At 37.7% G+C, this 14,781-nt stretch overlaps 2 protein-coding genes across 2 annotated transcripts in view; one reads left to right on the plus strand and one right to left on the minus strand.

The window, feature by feature from the left end:
* Positions 1-14,781, minus strand: part of NSUN3 (NOP2/Sun RNA methyltransferase 3) — a 69,525-nt gene that overhangs the window by 27,026 nt on the left and 27,718 nt on the right. The window lies entirely within an intron of this gene.
* LOC130043157 (glyceraldehyde-3-phosphate dehydrogenase-like) lies at positions 4,878-5,881 on the plus strand. The gene has a single exon (XM_056135458.1). It carries the CDS (start codon positions 4,878-4,880, stop codon positions 5,877-5,879), a length of 1,002 nt encoding a protein of 333 aa, XP_055991433.1. The 3' UTR covers positions 5,880-5,881.

Here is a 14,781-nt window from a genome sequence, read left to right on the forward strand (position 1 = left end):
CCACTTAATCTTTGACAAAGGAGCAAGAAATGTGAAGTGGAACAAGGAAAACCTCTTCAACAAATGGTGCTGGGAAAACTGGATAGCTACCTGCAAAAAAATGAACTCTGACCTCTGCCTAATGCCAGGCACAAAACTCAGATCAAAGTGGATTAAAGACCTCAATATCAGACATGAATCCGTAAGATAAACTGAGAAAAATGTAGGCAGAACTCTCCACGATATTGAAGCTAAAAGCATCTTTAAGGATGAAACAGCACTGACCACGCAAGTGGAAGCAAACATAAACAAATGGGACCACAAACTAAGAAGTTTCTGCACTTCAAAAGAAACAGTCACCAAAATACAGAAAGAGCCCACAGAATGGGAAGGAATATTTACCCAATACTCATCTGATAAGGGGTTAATATCCAGGATATACAAGACACTAGAAGAACTGTACAAGGAAAAACACTCCAACCCCATCAAAAAATGGGGAAAAGAAATGAACAGAAGTTTCCTCAAAAAACAAATACAAATGGCCAAAAGGCACATGAAAAAATGCTCCACACTGCTAACCATCAGGGAGATACAAATCAAAACAACAATGAAATATAATCTCACACCATAGAGACTGGCACACACTCAAAAGAACTAAAGCAAACAGTGCTGGCATGGATGTGGAGGAAAAGGGACAATCTCTCACTATTGGTGGAAATGTCTAGTAGTCCTGCATTTCTGGAAAACTATATGGACAGTCCTTCAAAAACTAGAAATTGAGCTTCCATATGATCCCGCAATACCACATCTCGGAATATATCCTGAGGATGCAAAAAAGCACAGTAGAAATGACATCTGTACCTATATGTTCATAGCAGCATTGTTCACAATAGCCAAAATCTGGAAACAACCCAAGTGCCCTAGAACAGATGACTGGTTAAAGAAAGTTTGGTACATGTACACATGGAATAGTATGCAGGTGTCAGGAGAGATGAAGTTATGAACTTTGCTTATAAATGGATAGACATGGAGAGTATCATGCTAAATGAAATGAGCCAGAAAGAGAGACAGACATAGAAGGACTGCACTCATTATAAAACAACATAACATGAGGCTGGCACCTAAGGACAGTAGATACATGGGATAGGTAAAATGTTCCATAGCTGGAAGTCTGCCTCATGAGCAAAGGGGAGAAGGCAGTTGGAACAGAGAAGGGATCACTAAGAAAATGATGGCTGGAGGAATCGGTCGGGATGGGAGATGTGTGCAGAAAGGAAATAAAGGACCAAACATGATGACCTCTCAGTGTAAGTACTGCAAACCATAATGCCACAAAATAGAGAGGATTATGGGGAATAATGTCTGCCATGGAGGCAGGGGGAAGGTAGGAAAGGGGGGGATATAGTGGGAATATTGGTGGTGGGGAATGTGCACTGGTGGAGGGATGTGTGTTTGATCATTGTGTGACTGTAACCCAAACATGAAAACTTGTGACTATTTCACTGTGATTCATAAAATTAAAAAAAAAAAGATTCTATTCAAGTCCCCTTCTTCCCTCAACATGGCTCTTGAAATAATTCTACAGAAATCCTGTCCTTACAGAGCAGAGTCTGGAAACAACCTTCCTCCAAATCAGCATTTCTCAAGTGGGGTCTATTGGTAAATAGTGGGGCCCTGGGATGTCTCAATTAGGCAATAGGTGAAAAATCATGTAAATGTGGAGTCCACAGAATGAGACAAGGGGCAACAAGCAGAAGAGGGGAAGCACAGGGGAAAAAATAAGGTCAGAAGAGACACAGTCAGTAAAAGGTTGAGAATCACTGCTCTACACAATTCTTTGGAAGAAACCAACAACCATCTCCTATCAAAAAACAAAGTCTTCTGACTCCCGCAGGGGCCAGGTTATAAAAGAATAAAAATTCCCTAAAGTTTACTAAAAGAATTTTAGTGATCCATTTAGGTCAATAGCATGGTGAGTTCAGATACCTGCAGTGAGTGACAGAATGAGGCCAAGTGCCATCAAAACCTTTTTGGTGAAAGAAGAAACTGCTGCAAGGATTTCTGATGGATAGATTTGGCCTAATCTTGCCTTTTCAGACTTAGGCCAAATCTTTTGGACATAAAAGTCGTTGTTCCTAGCAGAAAGAAAATTCAGAGGAGGTAAAAAGAAAATGAAAATCAAGTAATAATTAGGAATATAAAAATGGTTAAAAAGAAAAAAATTAGTGCTTCCTCCAAAATCAAAAACACTCATGTCAAAACTTTCCATACATAAGTCACTAGGAGGAAATTTAAAACAAATAAGTATATATATATACACACACATATAATATGAAATAAAAAATATTATGTGTCCCTATGTTTCAAATGCATATTATATACTTTTTACTAAATAATAAAATAAATAATTATTGTTTTCTAAGTTTCATCTTTCTTTTCCTGATTTTTGGACCAAATCCGGAGTGCTTGGGGATTACTCCTACTTCTGTGTTCAGGAATCACTTTTGGCAGTGCTTGTCAGCCCACATGTGGTGCCAAGGACAGAACTAGCTTGCCCACATGCAAGACAAGCACCTTACCCAATTTATCTCTCCAGGTCCTGCACAGCTTCATTTTTTTTTGTTAGTCACTAGAAGCCATTTAAGTTATTGAGGAAAAATAATTTAAACCCCTAACACATCCATGAATAATATGACAGTGAATGAACTATGACAAATTAATAAAACACCTAACATATTGTAAACTTATTGACAATCACCACCCATCTGCAATTGCTATCATAGGATGATCCCCTAAGCATTGTCAGGGACATACAAGTATAAAAATAAAAATTATTAAACCTCAGCCAAGGCTAATTGATAAATATAAAAAGAGGGGGCTAGAGTGATCGTACAGTAGGTAAGAAATTTGCCTTGTATGTGGCTAACCCAAGTTAATCCCCAGCACCACATATGGTACTCTGAGCCCTGCTAGGAATATTCCTCAGGAACAGAGCTAGTAGCAAGCCTTGAATACTGCCAGTTATGGGTCAAAACACCAAAATAAGCAAAAATGAAAAATAAATAAAGAGGATATCACTATATATCATTGTTATTTAAAAAATAAGTGTATTACCTTATGACAATGAATTTGGATGCTTTAATAAAATAGTACAATTACCAAAGAATTAAAAATCTTGTTTTCATGTTTATATACAGAGGACATATGGATCATAGCTGATATGCTGTAATAGCTACCTTTAGGACTGAAATAAGAGGTTTGAGATGAGATTCAGATACAAATCATATTTTTTACTTTTATTAGAGATATAGTTGGAGTTGCTGGCTAAGTTTAACACAGAGGATTGAATTACCAAATCAAATTCATATTGACAAGAACTAGAAGTCTCACTTTACAATAAATTTCAAGGACACAAGAAGAGAGAAAGACCTAAGGTTTTTGATATGGCTTTCTTATCAAATCTTTGATAAGATTTATTTTATTTTATTAAAAAAAAAACCTGGAGTTTGAGGAGTGAGCATCAGCCAGTGGTGCTTAGGGCTTACTCTTGGCTTTGCAAATTACCAAATAACTACCAAAGAATTACTCAGGGCTTACTCTTGAGTCTGCAAATTGCCAAATTACCTAAGGAAACACACCTGGCAGTGCTCAGGGGACCATATGGGGCACCTACAGCCAGGTCAGCCCCTACAATGCAAGTGCCCTACCCACTGGATTCTCTCTCCAGCCCACAGCTTCCCAAGTCTTCTTCAGGTATTGGATATATATTTTGTAGCTCAGAATAAGTGAGTTTTCTAAGGTCACAAACCATGTCACATAATAGGGAGTAGTTGACTTATGTCATATCTCCAACATGCCTTATGGATTTTACTTGACATTCTCCAGATAGCCATGCTTCATAAAGCTAGAGTCTAGATTGCATTTGCCATGAGCAATCTTAGCTGAGAAAATATGCTCAAAGCATAGTAACATTCCTTAGTCTATTTACCAAGGAGGTCAATTATCAGCATACATATGTGAAGATTTAACTGGGTTTTCTACCTTTTTTTAACTGAGGCAGTTCTTTCTTAGAAATAAAAAATATATATAAAAAAATGACTCACAGACTGGTAGCTAAACTCTTTCTGATAGAGTTAATTATGTTCTTATCTTCATTTTAAAAAACAAAGCAAAAAAATGTATTTTTTTCATTAGGATATTTTTGTAACTACTTTGCATTTATCAGATTTTGTCAGGATAGAGCAGTCTTAGAGGCATCAGACTACCTCAATAAATAAGTAAATAATAAATGAGTAATTTACTATGATGCAATCATTTCAAAAGTATGTCCTCAAAAACCACTTGAAACTTACAATGCTCACAATAAATTAAGTTGAAAACAAAGTATGAAATTGTATACATCAGTGACTTCTGCTATTGTAATATATATATATATATATATATATATATATATATATATGCAGTCAAAACACAAGTCCGTATCATAGTCTCTTTCAATGGATGGCTTATTTTATTTTTTACATGTCTCCACGTGTTCTAAATGCCTCATGAGATGTTTTACTTCATTACTAGAAACAGTCATTAGGAAGCTATCTTCAGTTTTAAATACCTATCATTTACTTATTTTGCAAAATACACCTTTTTTATAACTACACCCATCCTTAGCCTGAGTAAATTTTGCTATCCCTTTACCACCTGCCTATTCCCCCCTCTACTACCATCTTAGCATATTCCATAATTCCCCCTAGGACCGTCAAGTATTACTTGCTTGATAATATCCGCAGCACCTAGAAAAACGACCTAATTTTGTGGCCAGGACTCGGTCTGTTGCTCCACATTCCACAGAAACCGCCTCTTTCCGGTGCAGCGCCCAGCGGGCACCACATTCCTGGCAGACGATGGTGAAGGTCGGGGTGAACGGATTTGGCCGCATCGGGCGCCTGGTGACCAGGGTGGCCATTCTCACGGGCAAAGTGGAAATCGTGGCCATCAATGACCCCTTCCTGGACCTCAACTACATGGCCTACCTGTTCCAGCATGACTCCACCCACGGCAAGTTCCGGGGCTCCGTGAAGGCCGAGGACGGAAAGCTGGTCATCAATGGGAAGGCCATCATCAGCTTCCAGGAGCGAGACGCCGCCAACATCAAGTGGGCGGAGGCTGGCGCCGAGTACATCGTGGAGTCCACGGGGGTCTTCACCACCCTGGAGAAGGCGGGCGCCCACCTGAAGGGCGGCGCCAAGAGGGTCATCATCACGGCCCCCTCTGCCGACGCCCCCACGTTCGTGATGGGCGTGAACCATGAGAAGTACCACAATGAGCTGCAGATTGTCAGCAACGCCTCCTGCACCACCAACTGCTTGGCCCCCCTGGCCAAGGTCATCCACGACAACTTCGGCATCGTGGAGGGGCTCATGACCACCGTCCATGCCACCACGGCCACCCAGAAGACCGTGGACGGCCCCTCCGGGAAGCAGTGGCGCGATGGCCGAGGGGCGGGCCAGAATATCATCCCTGCTTCCACGGGGGCCGCCAAGGCCCTGGGTCGGGTCATCCCGGAGCTGGACGGGAAGCTGACGGGCATGGCCTTCCGGGTCCCCGTTCCCAACGTGTCGGTCGTGGATCTGACCTGCCGCCTGGAGAAAGGTGCCAAATACGATGAGATCAAGAAAGCCATGAAACTAGCTGCCAAGGGGCCCCTCAAGGGCATCCTGGGCTACACCAATGAACAGGTTGTCTCCTCCGACTTCAATAGCAACACCTACTCCTCCACCTTCGATGCAGGGGCTGGCATTGCCCTCAATGACCACTTTGTCAAGCTCATTTCCTGGTATGACAATGAGTTCGGCTATAGCAGCAGGGTGGTTGACCTAATGGTCTACATGGCCTCCAAGGAATAAGACACTCCAAGCCCAGTAGCCCCAGCGAGAGCACTAGAGGAAAGAGAGGAATCTCAGGAGTTCTTCCCCACTCACCTAACACACCAAAGTTTCTTCCCCATCTCACCCCTAACCTCAAGTTTCCATCCCAGACCCCCAGAAGAGGGGAGAGGCTTATGCAGCACTGCCTTGTCATGCTACATCAAACAAATGACGTTGTAAAATGACCCCCTCCCCACCTTCCTACCCCTACCCTGCCAAATAGTATACATGCATGGTTAATAATTAACTTTTGAAATAAAATGTTGATAAGCTCTTAGTTTCTAGATTGCATTTTATGCTATCATTCAACATCTGAGATGTACTTAGTATACAATTACTATAAACCACAGGTAAGGATGTCTCCTCAGACCTTCTATAATTCTTCAAGAATTTCATTTAATGGGCAGTACTTGTCTCTTGATGATAATTTAAAAGAAATGTGCTTTCTGCCCTCCCCAGAACAAAATTTTTAAAACTCAGAATCTCTTGTCTCTTCCACCTAACTTAAATAATTAAGAAGTAGAGAAGAGGAGAAATAGTAAAACAGTAGCAGTACTTGCATTGGTTTTATTTTCTTATTCAAGCACTCGCCTAAGTAAATGATGATACAATGCAAAGTGAACGGAATCAGTAGAAGCAAATACAAACCTAGTTGAAGTTGGTGTAAATCCTTCATTTGAATGAACCTTACTCCAAAGATGACGCTCCAGGCTCCACGGTCACTAGGTATACCTTATCTCAGCTTAAGAGCATGTCAGAAGAGATGTTGGTGATTTTTTAATGTTTCTTTTAAAATAGAATTTTTGCTGTCATAATGTCACTTGTTTAGCACTGTTATCTGATGATTTATATAATATTTTAAGACATTACAAAATAATCTAAGCTTCCTTTGTCAGTAAGTTCACAAATTGGATTTTACTTGTCAAGTAGTAAAAAAGGAAAACCAGGAGGGGTCAGTATTTTAAACTGATTGATTGATTTCCTCTGAGAAAATGGTTGACATGATACATTACTGCAATAAGATCTATACTTTTGCTATAAATCATTCTTCAGTTCATGCTTTCCCACATAAAATTTGTGTAACTTTGCTTGCACAAACATCATGACAACTTCCTGAAACAACTTTGTGTATATAATAATATAATCAGTGTATTTGCCAGCACTATTTTCTTATGATTATGCAATACAAACATAATATATAACAAAAGTGATTAGTCAAATTAATTTGAGATATTTTTTAATGAAAGTATACATTCAAATAGTACCCCATAACCAAAGGCAATGGAACTGGAGAGTTGGTCCACAGAACTGAGCTGGGGGGTGGGGAGGGGCAGGTTTGGTGAATAAAGGCAAGAGGGCCTTTCAGACATTGGTAAACAAAAAAATGATCTATGGACAATATTCAACTTAACAGTATATTCATGCACATATTCTCATCTTCGGAAAATATTTTTCAGAGACAAATATGAGTCTAATAGAAGATTCTAACTTTTCCATTTCTATATGGGTAATTGAAGAATAAGTATTCAATAAACTCTTATGCTTACTGATCTCTCTCATGTCATCACTCACAATAGTTTCCTGTAAAGTTGTCATGGAGAAATTTATTTTCATGACTGTATACAATTCTAAACACAGTAACTCAAAGCATTTTACAAATTTTCATATCTACTAATATAACTTTTTTAACATCAAGAAATTTCTATCAAAATTATGATCACAGGGGACTGAGAAATGACGAGCACTTGTACTGCGAGCTTGAGGTCATGGGTATGATCCCCAGGGCCGTAGCATGTACAAATTGTGATTCCAGCACCTCTACTGTTTGGCCTAGAAGTTTTGCTGTCTGTGATCCCTGGCACTCAAGAAACCACTGGATACAGCATAGTGAGATACAGTGTCAGTGCCATAGTTGGGTGAGCACCACAGTCTGGATTGCAAACCCTGGCAAAATGTGCATGAGCACCATGGCAACCCTGAGTAAGCAGTGTAACTGGAATCTGTGGAAGCATCACAACTAAAAAAGTATAACGTCCAATGGCCAACTGTGTGTATAACCCCCTAGCCATCACAACACTTGAAAGAGGGAAAAGCAGAAATTGATCACACATTCATAAAGTTACACAAGATTAATAGTTGGTTTGATAATATCCTTCAAAAAGCAAATTTTGAACATTATCCTATTTAATATAAATATGAATAATTTCTAATAAGGTAAAGTAAATGAACATGTTATCATGGAAGGCATAAAATATCTTGAGCATCATATTCATAAGCATATACAGACAAATATGTAGTCTTGTAAAATCAAGAAAGTCTTCTTTATTAACCTCTTAACTATATATACACTCCTTTTGTGTATTCTTCATGCTACTCTGTTTACTTAATATCTGTCCAGGAAACATTGTTTTCTTACTTTCTAATTGCTCATTCCAGACAAAAGTAAAATTATACTACTGATCCTTGATAATTTGATCAAAACTCAGACACATCATTGTGCTTGTTCTCTTTCATATTTGCACTTATACCCTTTATTTCTAGTGGTGAAAACCTTAAAACAAAAGGGTGAAAGGATTCAATGACAAGTTAGAGAAACACCTTTTTATATGAAACAGTAGTAGAGAGGGCAGTTGTTTTGCATGCAACCAAGCTGGGTTCAATCCCCGGTACCACATTTAGTCCCCCAAACACGGCCAAGAGTGATCCCTGAGCTCAGAGTCAATAGGATGCCCTGAGTTGTCACAAGGTATAGACCCAAAACCAAAAATAAAACATAATCTCTCCTAAAAACCCAGGGAGCAGAGCACGTCAATGCAGAAGAGCATTATGGTCACTATGATGGTCTTTCCAATCATATGATTACATGAAAGCTTATGTTCATTATGACTGTGAATCAGCTTTGTGCCCTGCCTGCCATTACACTGCTACAGTAAAAAAAAGTCATACCTTTTGTAGAGCAAGAGCATAAGAGAATAAAATAAAAATCTTTACCTGTTTGGAATAAAGTGCTGTGAGGTTTAGATCATGCATGATCTTTGTGACAATGACTGAAATGCTATGCGATGTTAAAAATAATATACTAGGGCAAGAACGATAGTCCAGCAGGTAAAGCCTGTGGCTGACCTGGGTTGGATCCCTAGAATCACATACAGTTCCCCAAGCCAGCTAGAAATCATCCTTAAGCACAGAGCCAGGTATAAACCCTGAGCATAGACAGTTATGACCCAACACTCACTCTCCCCAAATAAAATCAAATAAAGTCATTACAACTAGTTGTATTTTTTAAGAAAAATATACTAAATGAGAGGTAATAACCTAAGACAAAAATACTATGCTTCTGTTATAAAACAGCAACATAATCAAATTACTTAAATTGCTTTACATTTATGTCTAATCGCCATTCTTTTGTCAAGCTAATCTTGCTACTAATTTAACTTGATATCTACATTATAAATATTCAGTCCCTGTAATTTACTGTTTTTAAACAAATATTTGCTGATTCCCTTCTTTATGTCAGATATCAAATAATTTGCTAGGAATAAAAACATTAAGACAATATCTGCTCCCTTTAGGTTGACAGCTCTGTTGAAGAGGGATAAGTACTGAGGAAATGTCAAGCAGAAAAACAGACAATCAATATACTTTTACACTACAGCAAGAATATAAAGAGATTAATTATCAATCCTAGAGTCACATAGGCCTTCAATAAGGAGATGTCAGAACTGATTCCTAAAGAACAAATTACTTATCATTCCCTAAACTGGAGGATCAGTTAGAAGGACACTTAAGTATAAAATAGGAAATGCTCTGGCTTCTGACATGACACTATATGGCGAGTCAGAAATTGCTTAGTTGGAAGCAAAAAGAGTCCTGAGATGATAAGTGGTGAAGTGAAAAGAAAACCAGAAAGGATTTGAATAGCATACTAAAAAGATTGAAACAGTATGGGTAATGGGTAACAATTGCAGGATTTCAAGGAGAATGATATGATCAGATTCACATTTCAAACATATCTGAAACTTCTCTACATTTACTGTGGAGAGGGAAATAGTAGATATCATACCTGAAGACTTAGGGCATTGAGGCGTCAGTTGTACGGATTAGGTGACAGATGCTGGTGGCTCAAGTTGGGCTATTAGGATGGAGAAAACTATAACAGATACAATTGAAATGTCTTAGTGATTGATTGGGATATAAGGGAAAGGGGAGTTGGAGAGGGATTTCTGACTTAGGCAAATGAACAGTGGTATGGCAATTACTAAGAGAAAAGAGAGGAAAAGATGCAGGATTGTGGGGTTTCTTTTTTTGATTTATGCTTTGCTGATTTTCAAGGAAACAACAAGCACTAAATATATGAGATCTACACAAAATACATGAAAATACCCAAACTTTTCATAAATAGAACTATTCTGTTATTGTTTTAGATGATGTTATTCTTTTCTTATTATTATAGCTTAGGCAACATGGTTATAATGGTGTTAAAGTTTATGTTAAAGTACAAAGCCATTGCACCTCACCACCAACAAACTGCCAAAGAACCTCTAACACTGTGCTTATATTACTACTAGTATAATTTTTCGTTTCCTCCCATTTCCTACCCCACACTGTTTGGAAGCCTCAGTTCCTTCATGACAAGTTGATTTTCTGTGACTGAAAGACTTTCAAACTGAGTTCTCAGATAAGAAATAAAATAAATAGGTCTAGAGGGAAAGATCTGATTTAGATGTTAGTGATACACTAAAGAATGTTGTAATGGCCCCTGCCAAAATAGAACAATCTCCACACTGTCTCCTATATGAATACTTTTTTTGTAGCATTTTCAGTGGTTTTCCATAACAGACAGCACAAAATATATCATTTCGGTTGTGCTTTGGGAAAGGGATTGGGGCTTGGAATAGAAACATTCCAAATTTAGTGGTGGGAAGGTGTAATGGTGGTGGGATTGGTGTTTTAATATTTACTGTAATCGAATATTATAAACCGCCTTATAAAATAATTTTGAATATATATATACGTATATATATGTACTTATATATACATTTGGGCTGGAGCCATAGCACAGCAGGTAGGGTGTTTGCCTTATATGCGGCCAACCCAGATTCAATTCCTCCATCCCTCTCGGAGAGCCCGGCAAGCTACCGAGAGTATCCTGCCCACACAGCAGAGCCTGGCATATTGAATATACTTGTGGCATATTCAATATGCCAAAAACAGTAACAACAAATCTCACAATGAAGACGATACTGGTGCCCGCTCAAACAAGTCAATGAACAATGGAACTACAGTGCTACAGTGCTACAGATACATATTTATAGTACAACAGTTTATATCATTTGAAGTCATCAAATAGAGAAAAGTGCACACATTCAACAATCTTAGAAACCAAAAATTTATACATAAGAGTAAATTAATAGAATAAATAAGAACAAAATCATTAGATCATATGATCATAAAATTTATGACATTAGAATAATTTAAGAAGAAGCAGTCAAAATTACCAAGCTCAAAAGAAAGGGTGAACTATTATAGATGTACTAGAAAGCATTTTAGTACATGTTTTGAATTATTAGAATCTCAACTCCATTTTCTGTTATGCAAGGAAATTGCTAGCATGTGTTTCCAATAAAACTTCTTTCAGGACATATATATAATATATCTGTATATACATATTATATATTTTATATATTTTATTATATATTTTATATATAATAAAATAAAATTATGTAAATATCCAAAATAAACTGAACATAACATTATGTACTGATGAAAATGCTACAGAACTTGTAGAGAGCAAAGTAGATCTATAAGGGAAAATCTAAAAGGAATTGTGGGCTAGGCACATTGTATAGAGGTTAAGGACTTCTCCTGAAAATGGCCCATACTCATTTAATCCCTGGCATCACATATGGTTTCCTGTGCTCCACCAGAAGTGATTCCTCAGCAAAAAGTCAGGAGCAAGCCCTGAGAATGTCCAGTAATAATTGGCATAATTGTGACCCCCGCTTATAATAAAAAAGAGAAATATTTAAAACAAAATTTATAAAACTATAAAATAATATATATAATGGTAGCCCTATTTATATATCAAATTTATAATAAGTTATTGAGAATGTTTAGAAGAGTATAAATCTTGATTCAAATGGTTTATTCTATGATGAAAAAATCTGGAACTTATTTGGGTTTGTAGTCAAAAACTCTTTTTCCTTAGATTTGCATTACCTGAATTTACAATAAAAATACTGCAAATATAATATTTGTACCAAAGAACACATTTTATTTAGGTTTTAATAATAATCACAGGTTTAGAGGAATAAACAAAATTTGTATTACATTGAATGAGACAAATAGGAGAAATAGAAGTATATAAATAACATATGGAATTTAGAAAATTCAAAGATTAGTAATAGCCAAAAAAATAAAGGAAAGGTATTTCATGATACGGAGAAGAAAAATTATATCCTCAGAAGCTTGGTTGCTTTTCTCAGTGCTAAATAAGAGGTCACAAATGTAATAAAACATAATATGATTTAATGTTCCTGTAAGGTATAAAGTATTAATACTAGCATGGCCAGAATAAGAGGTATAGCTAAGAAATGAGACAAAATGCTTGAGAAAGAAGACTTAGAGCAGAATCCATGTAACATCTCAAAAGTAGTAACTCGGGAATTAGAAAGGAAAGACAATAAAGAATTTTTAAAAATATTTTAGGGTTAAGCTAAATCACTGAAAGCATACAGAGTCTAACTACCAAATCAGAAAAGTGTATAAAAACCCTTTGGTTAGTGCTATCAGTAAGCATACTAATGAACTGATACAGAATCTGTTAAAAGAACAAGACCATGTTTTATTATTGGTTGTAATACAAGACTATGCCATATGTTCATTTCTTTATTGTCAATTAAAGCGGCAAATAAAATTTTATATTCTTCAGATGAATGTCGTGATAATTTTTATTTTTAATTTTTGGGAATGGTACACAGCCTATTTGTAGAAGTTCCTATCAAATGTAGGGCTCCTTTACAATAAAAATATACTTATAAGTGGGTGAGAGAGATAGTGTGGGGCTTATGGCAGTTGCCTTGTAGGCTGCCCAACAAATCCCTGGCATTACACAGGGTCCCAAGCACAGTCAGGAGTGAGTTATGACCACAGGGCCAGGAGAAAGCCCTGAGCACAAACAAACAAAAAATAACAAAACCCAAAAGTATTCATAAGTATAAAAGGAAGAATGAAAGTTAGACATAAAGCATTGTCAGAGTATATATAAGCTGCCACATATTCTCAATCTACATACAAGAAATCCTGAATGGTAAGGCACGATTTAACAATATACATTCAAATTTTAATGTTAGTCAATGTGTGTTACTATACTGTCCATGATAAGGTTTTATGCATACGATGTTCCAATAAAACACCCACTGGTATCCTGTTTCCCTCCATCATTTCTCAGGGTTTCCACCTCAAACCTTCCTCCGCTGCTACCGCACTCTGCACTCTATTCCCCGTATCCACGCCATGGAAAATTCAGTTCTGTAGACAAGTTCTCAGATTCTGTTTTGATTTAAATGAATTTCAACAGAATTTTGAGAATTGTGAGTAAACATATTTCAAATGTCCCAGGAGTTTTTATTCAGCATTAAACTAAACTAAATTAGTATAGGGTACAAGTAAAAACCACTTTTGAAACCAGGACAGGATGTCCCCAAATGCCTCTGTATTAATGAAAATATAATATCTCTTTGTGGTGATAAATGATAACAAAGAGCTACAACTACCTAGGAGACTGAGTCACTTAGACCAGAATTCTCCAACGTTTCACACCTGCAGACTGCCACCCGTCCTGTGTACTGATCCTCAGACCAGGAAGGGGATAGAACAATGGTTTTCAACCTTTGGACACCCAGGCACAGATTCACAAACAGGAGGCTAAAGAAACTGACCCCCCCACACACACACACACATAAAAAGCATACACAGATATGAAATTGCATTGCCTAAGACCCCTTTAAAAAGGGCTGCTCAGATTCTGGTGAAAGAAAGCATAGGATGATGGAATCCGGTAGTGGGATAATAGGTTTCCAAACATATAGCATAATGACCCATTTTCAGAAAAAAAAAAAAAGATGAATACTTACAACACCGACCTCCCCAATTTATGTCCTTAAAGCAAGGACATAAAAAGCACTTCCCAATTGTAACTTAGCCTATTATGATGAGCCCTGGGTCATCAACTGTTCCTCCCCACCACACCAGGGATGCCACTGCCCACTACAGAAAACACAGATAGGCAAAGTGGTACAGTGTTGTTCATGAAACCCTATTGCCAACAATACTGTAAACCACCATGCCAAAGTTATATTTTAAAAAAAAAAGGGGCTTTCTTTTAGAGGTAAAGACAGGAGGTGTGGGGAGAGGGCTGCAGTTGGTGGAGGGATGTGAACACTGGTGAAGAGATTGATGTTGAAACATTGTATGCCTGGAAACCCAATTATGAATAACTTAGTAATTCTGTCACTGTCCTCCTGTTGTTCATTGACTTTCTCGAGCGGGCCCAGTAACGTCTCCATCATGAGACTTTGTTGAATATTGAATATTGAACACGTCACGTGGAGCTTGCCGGGTTGCCCTGCGGGCGAGATTTGCCGGGCTCTCCAGAGGGGTGGAGGAATCAAACTCAGTTTGGTTATGTTGGCTGCGTGCAAGGCAAATACTCTACCCGCTGTGCTATCGCTCCAGCCATCGCTCCACCATGAACTTAGTAATTCATGGTGACTAAATAAAATGGAAACGTTTTTAAAGGAAATGTGATTAAAAATAATTAAGGATTAGAACTACATATCATTGAAGGCCAGTGGCAAAGGGGCAGCATCATAAAAGCTGA

This window comes from Sorex fumeus, unplaced genomic scaffold, assembly GCF_029834395.1.
Source record: "Sorex fumeus unplaced genomic scaffold, SorFum_2.1 ptg000115l, whole genome shotgun sequence".
Lineage (NCBI taxonomy): Eukaryota > Metazoa > Chordata > Mammalia > Eulipotyphla > Soricidae > Sorex > Sorex fumeus.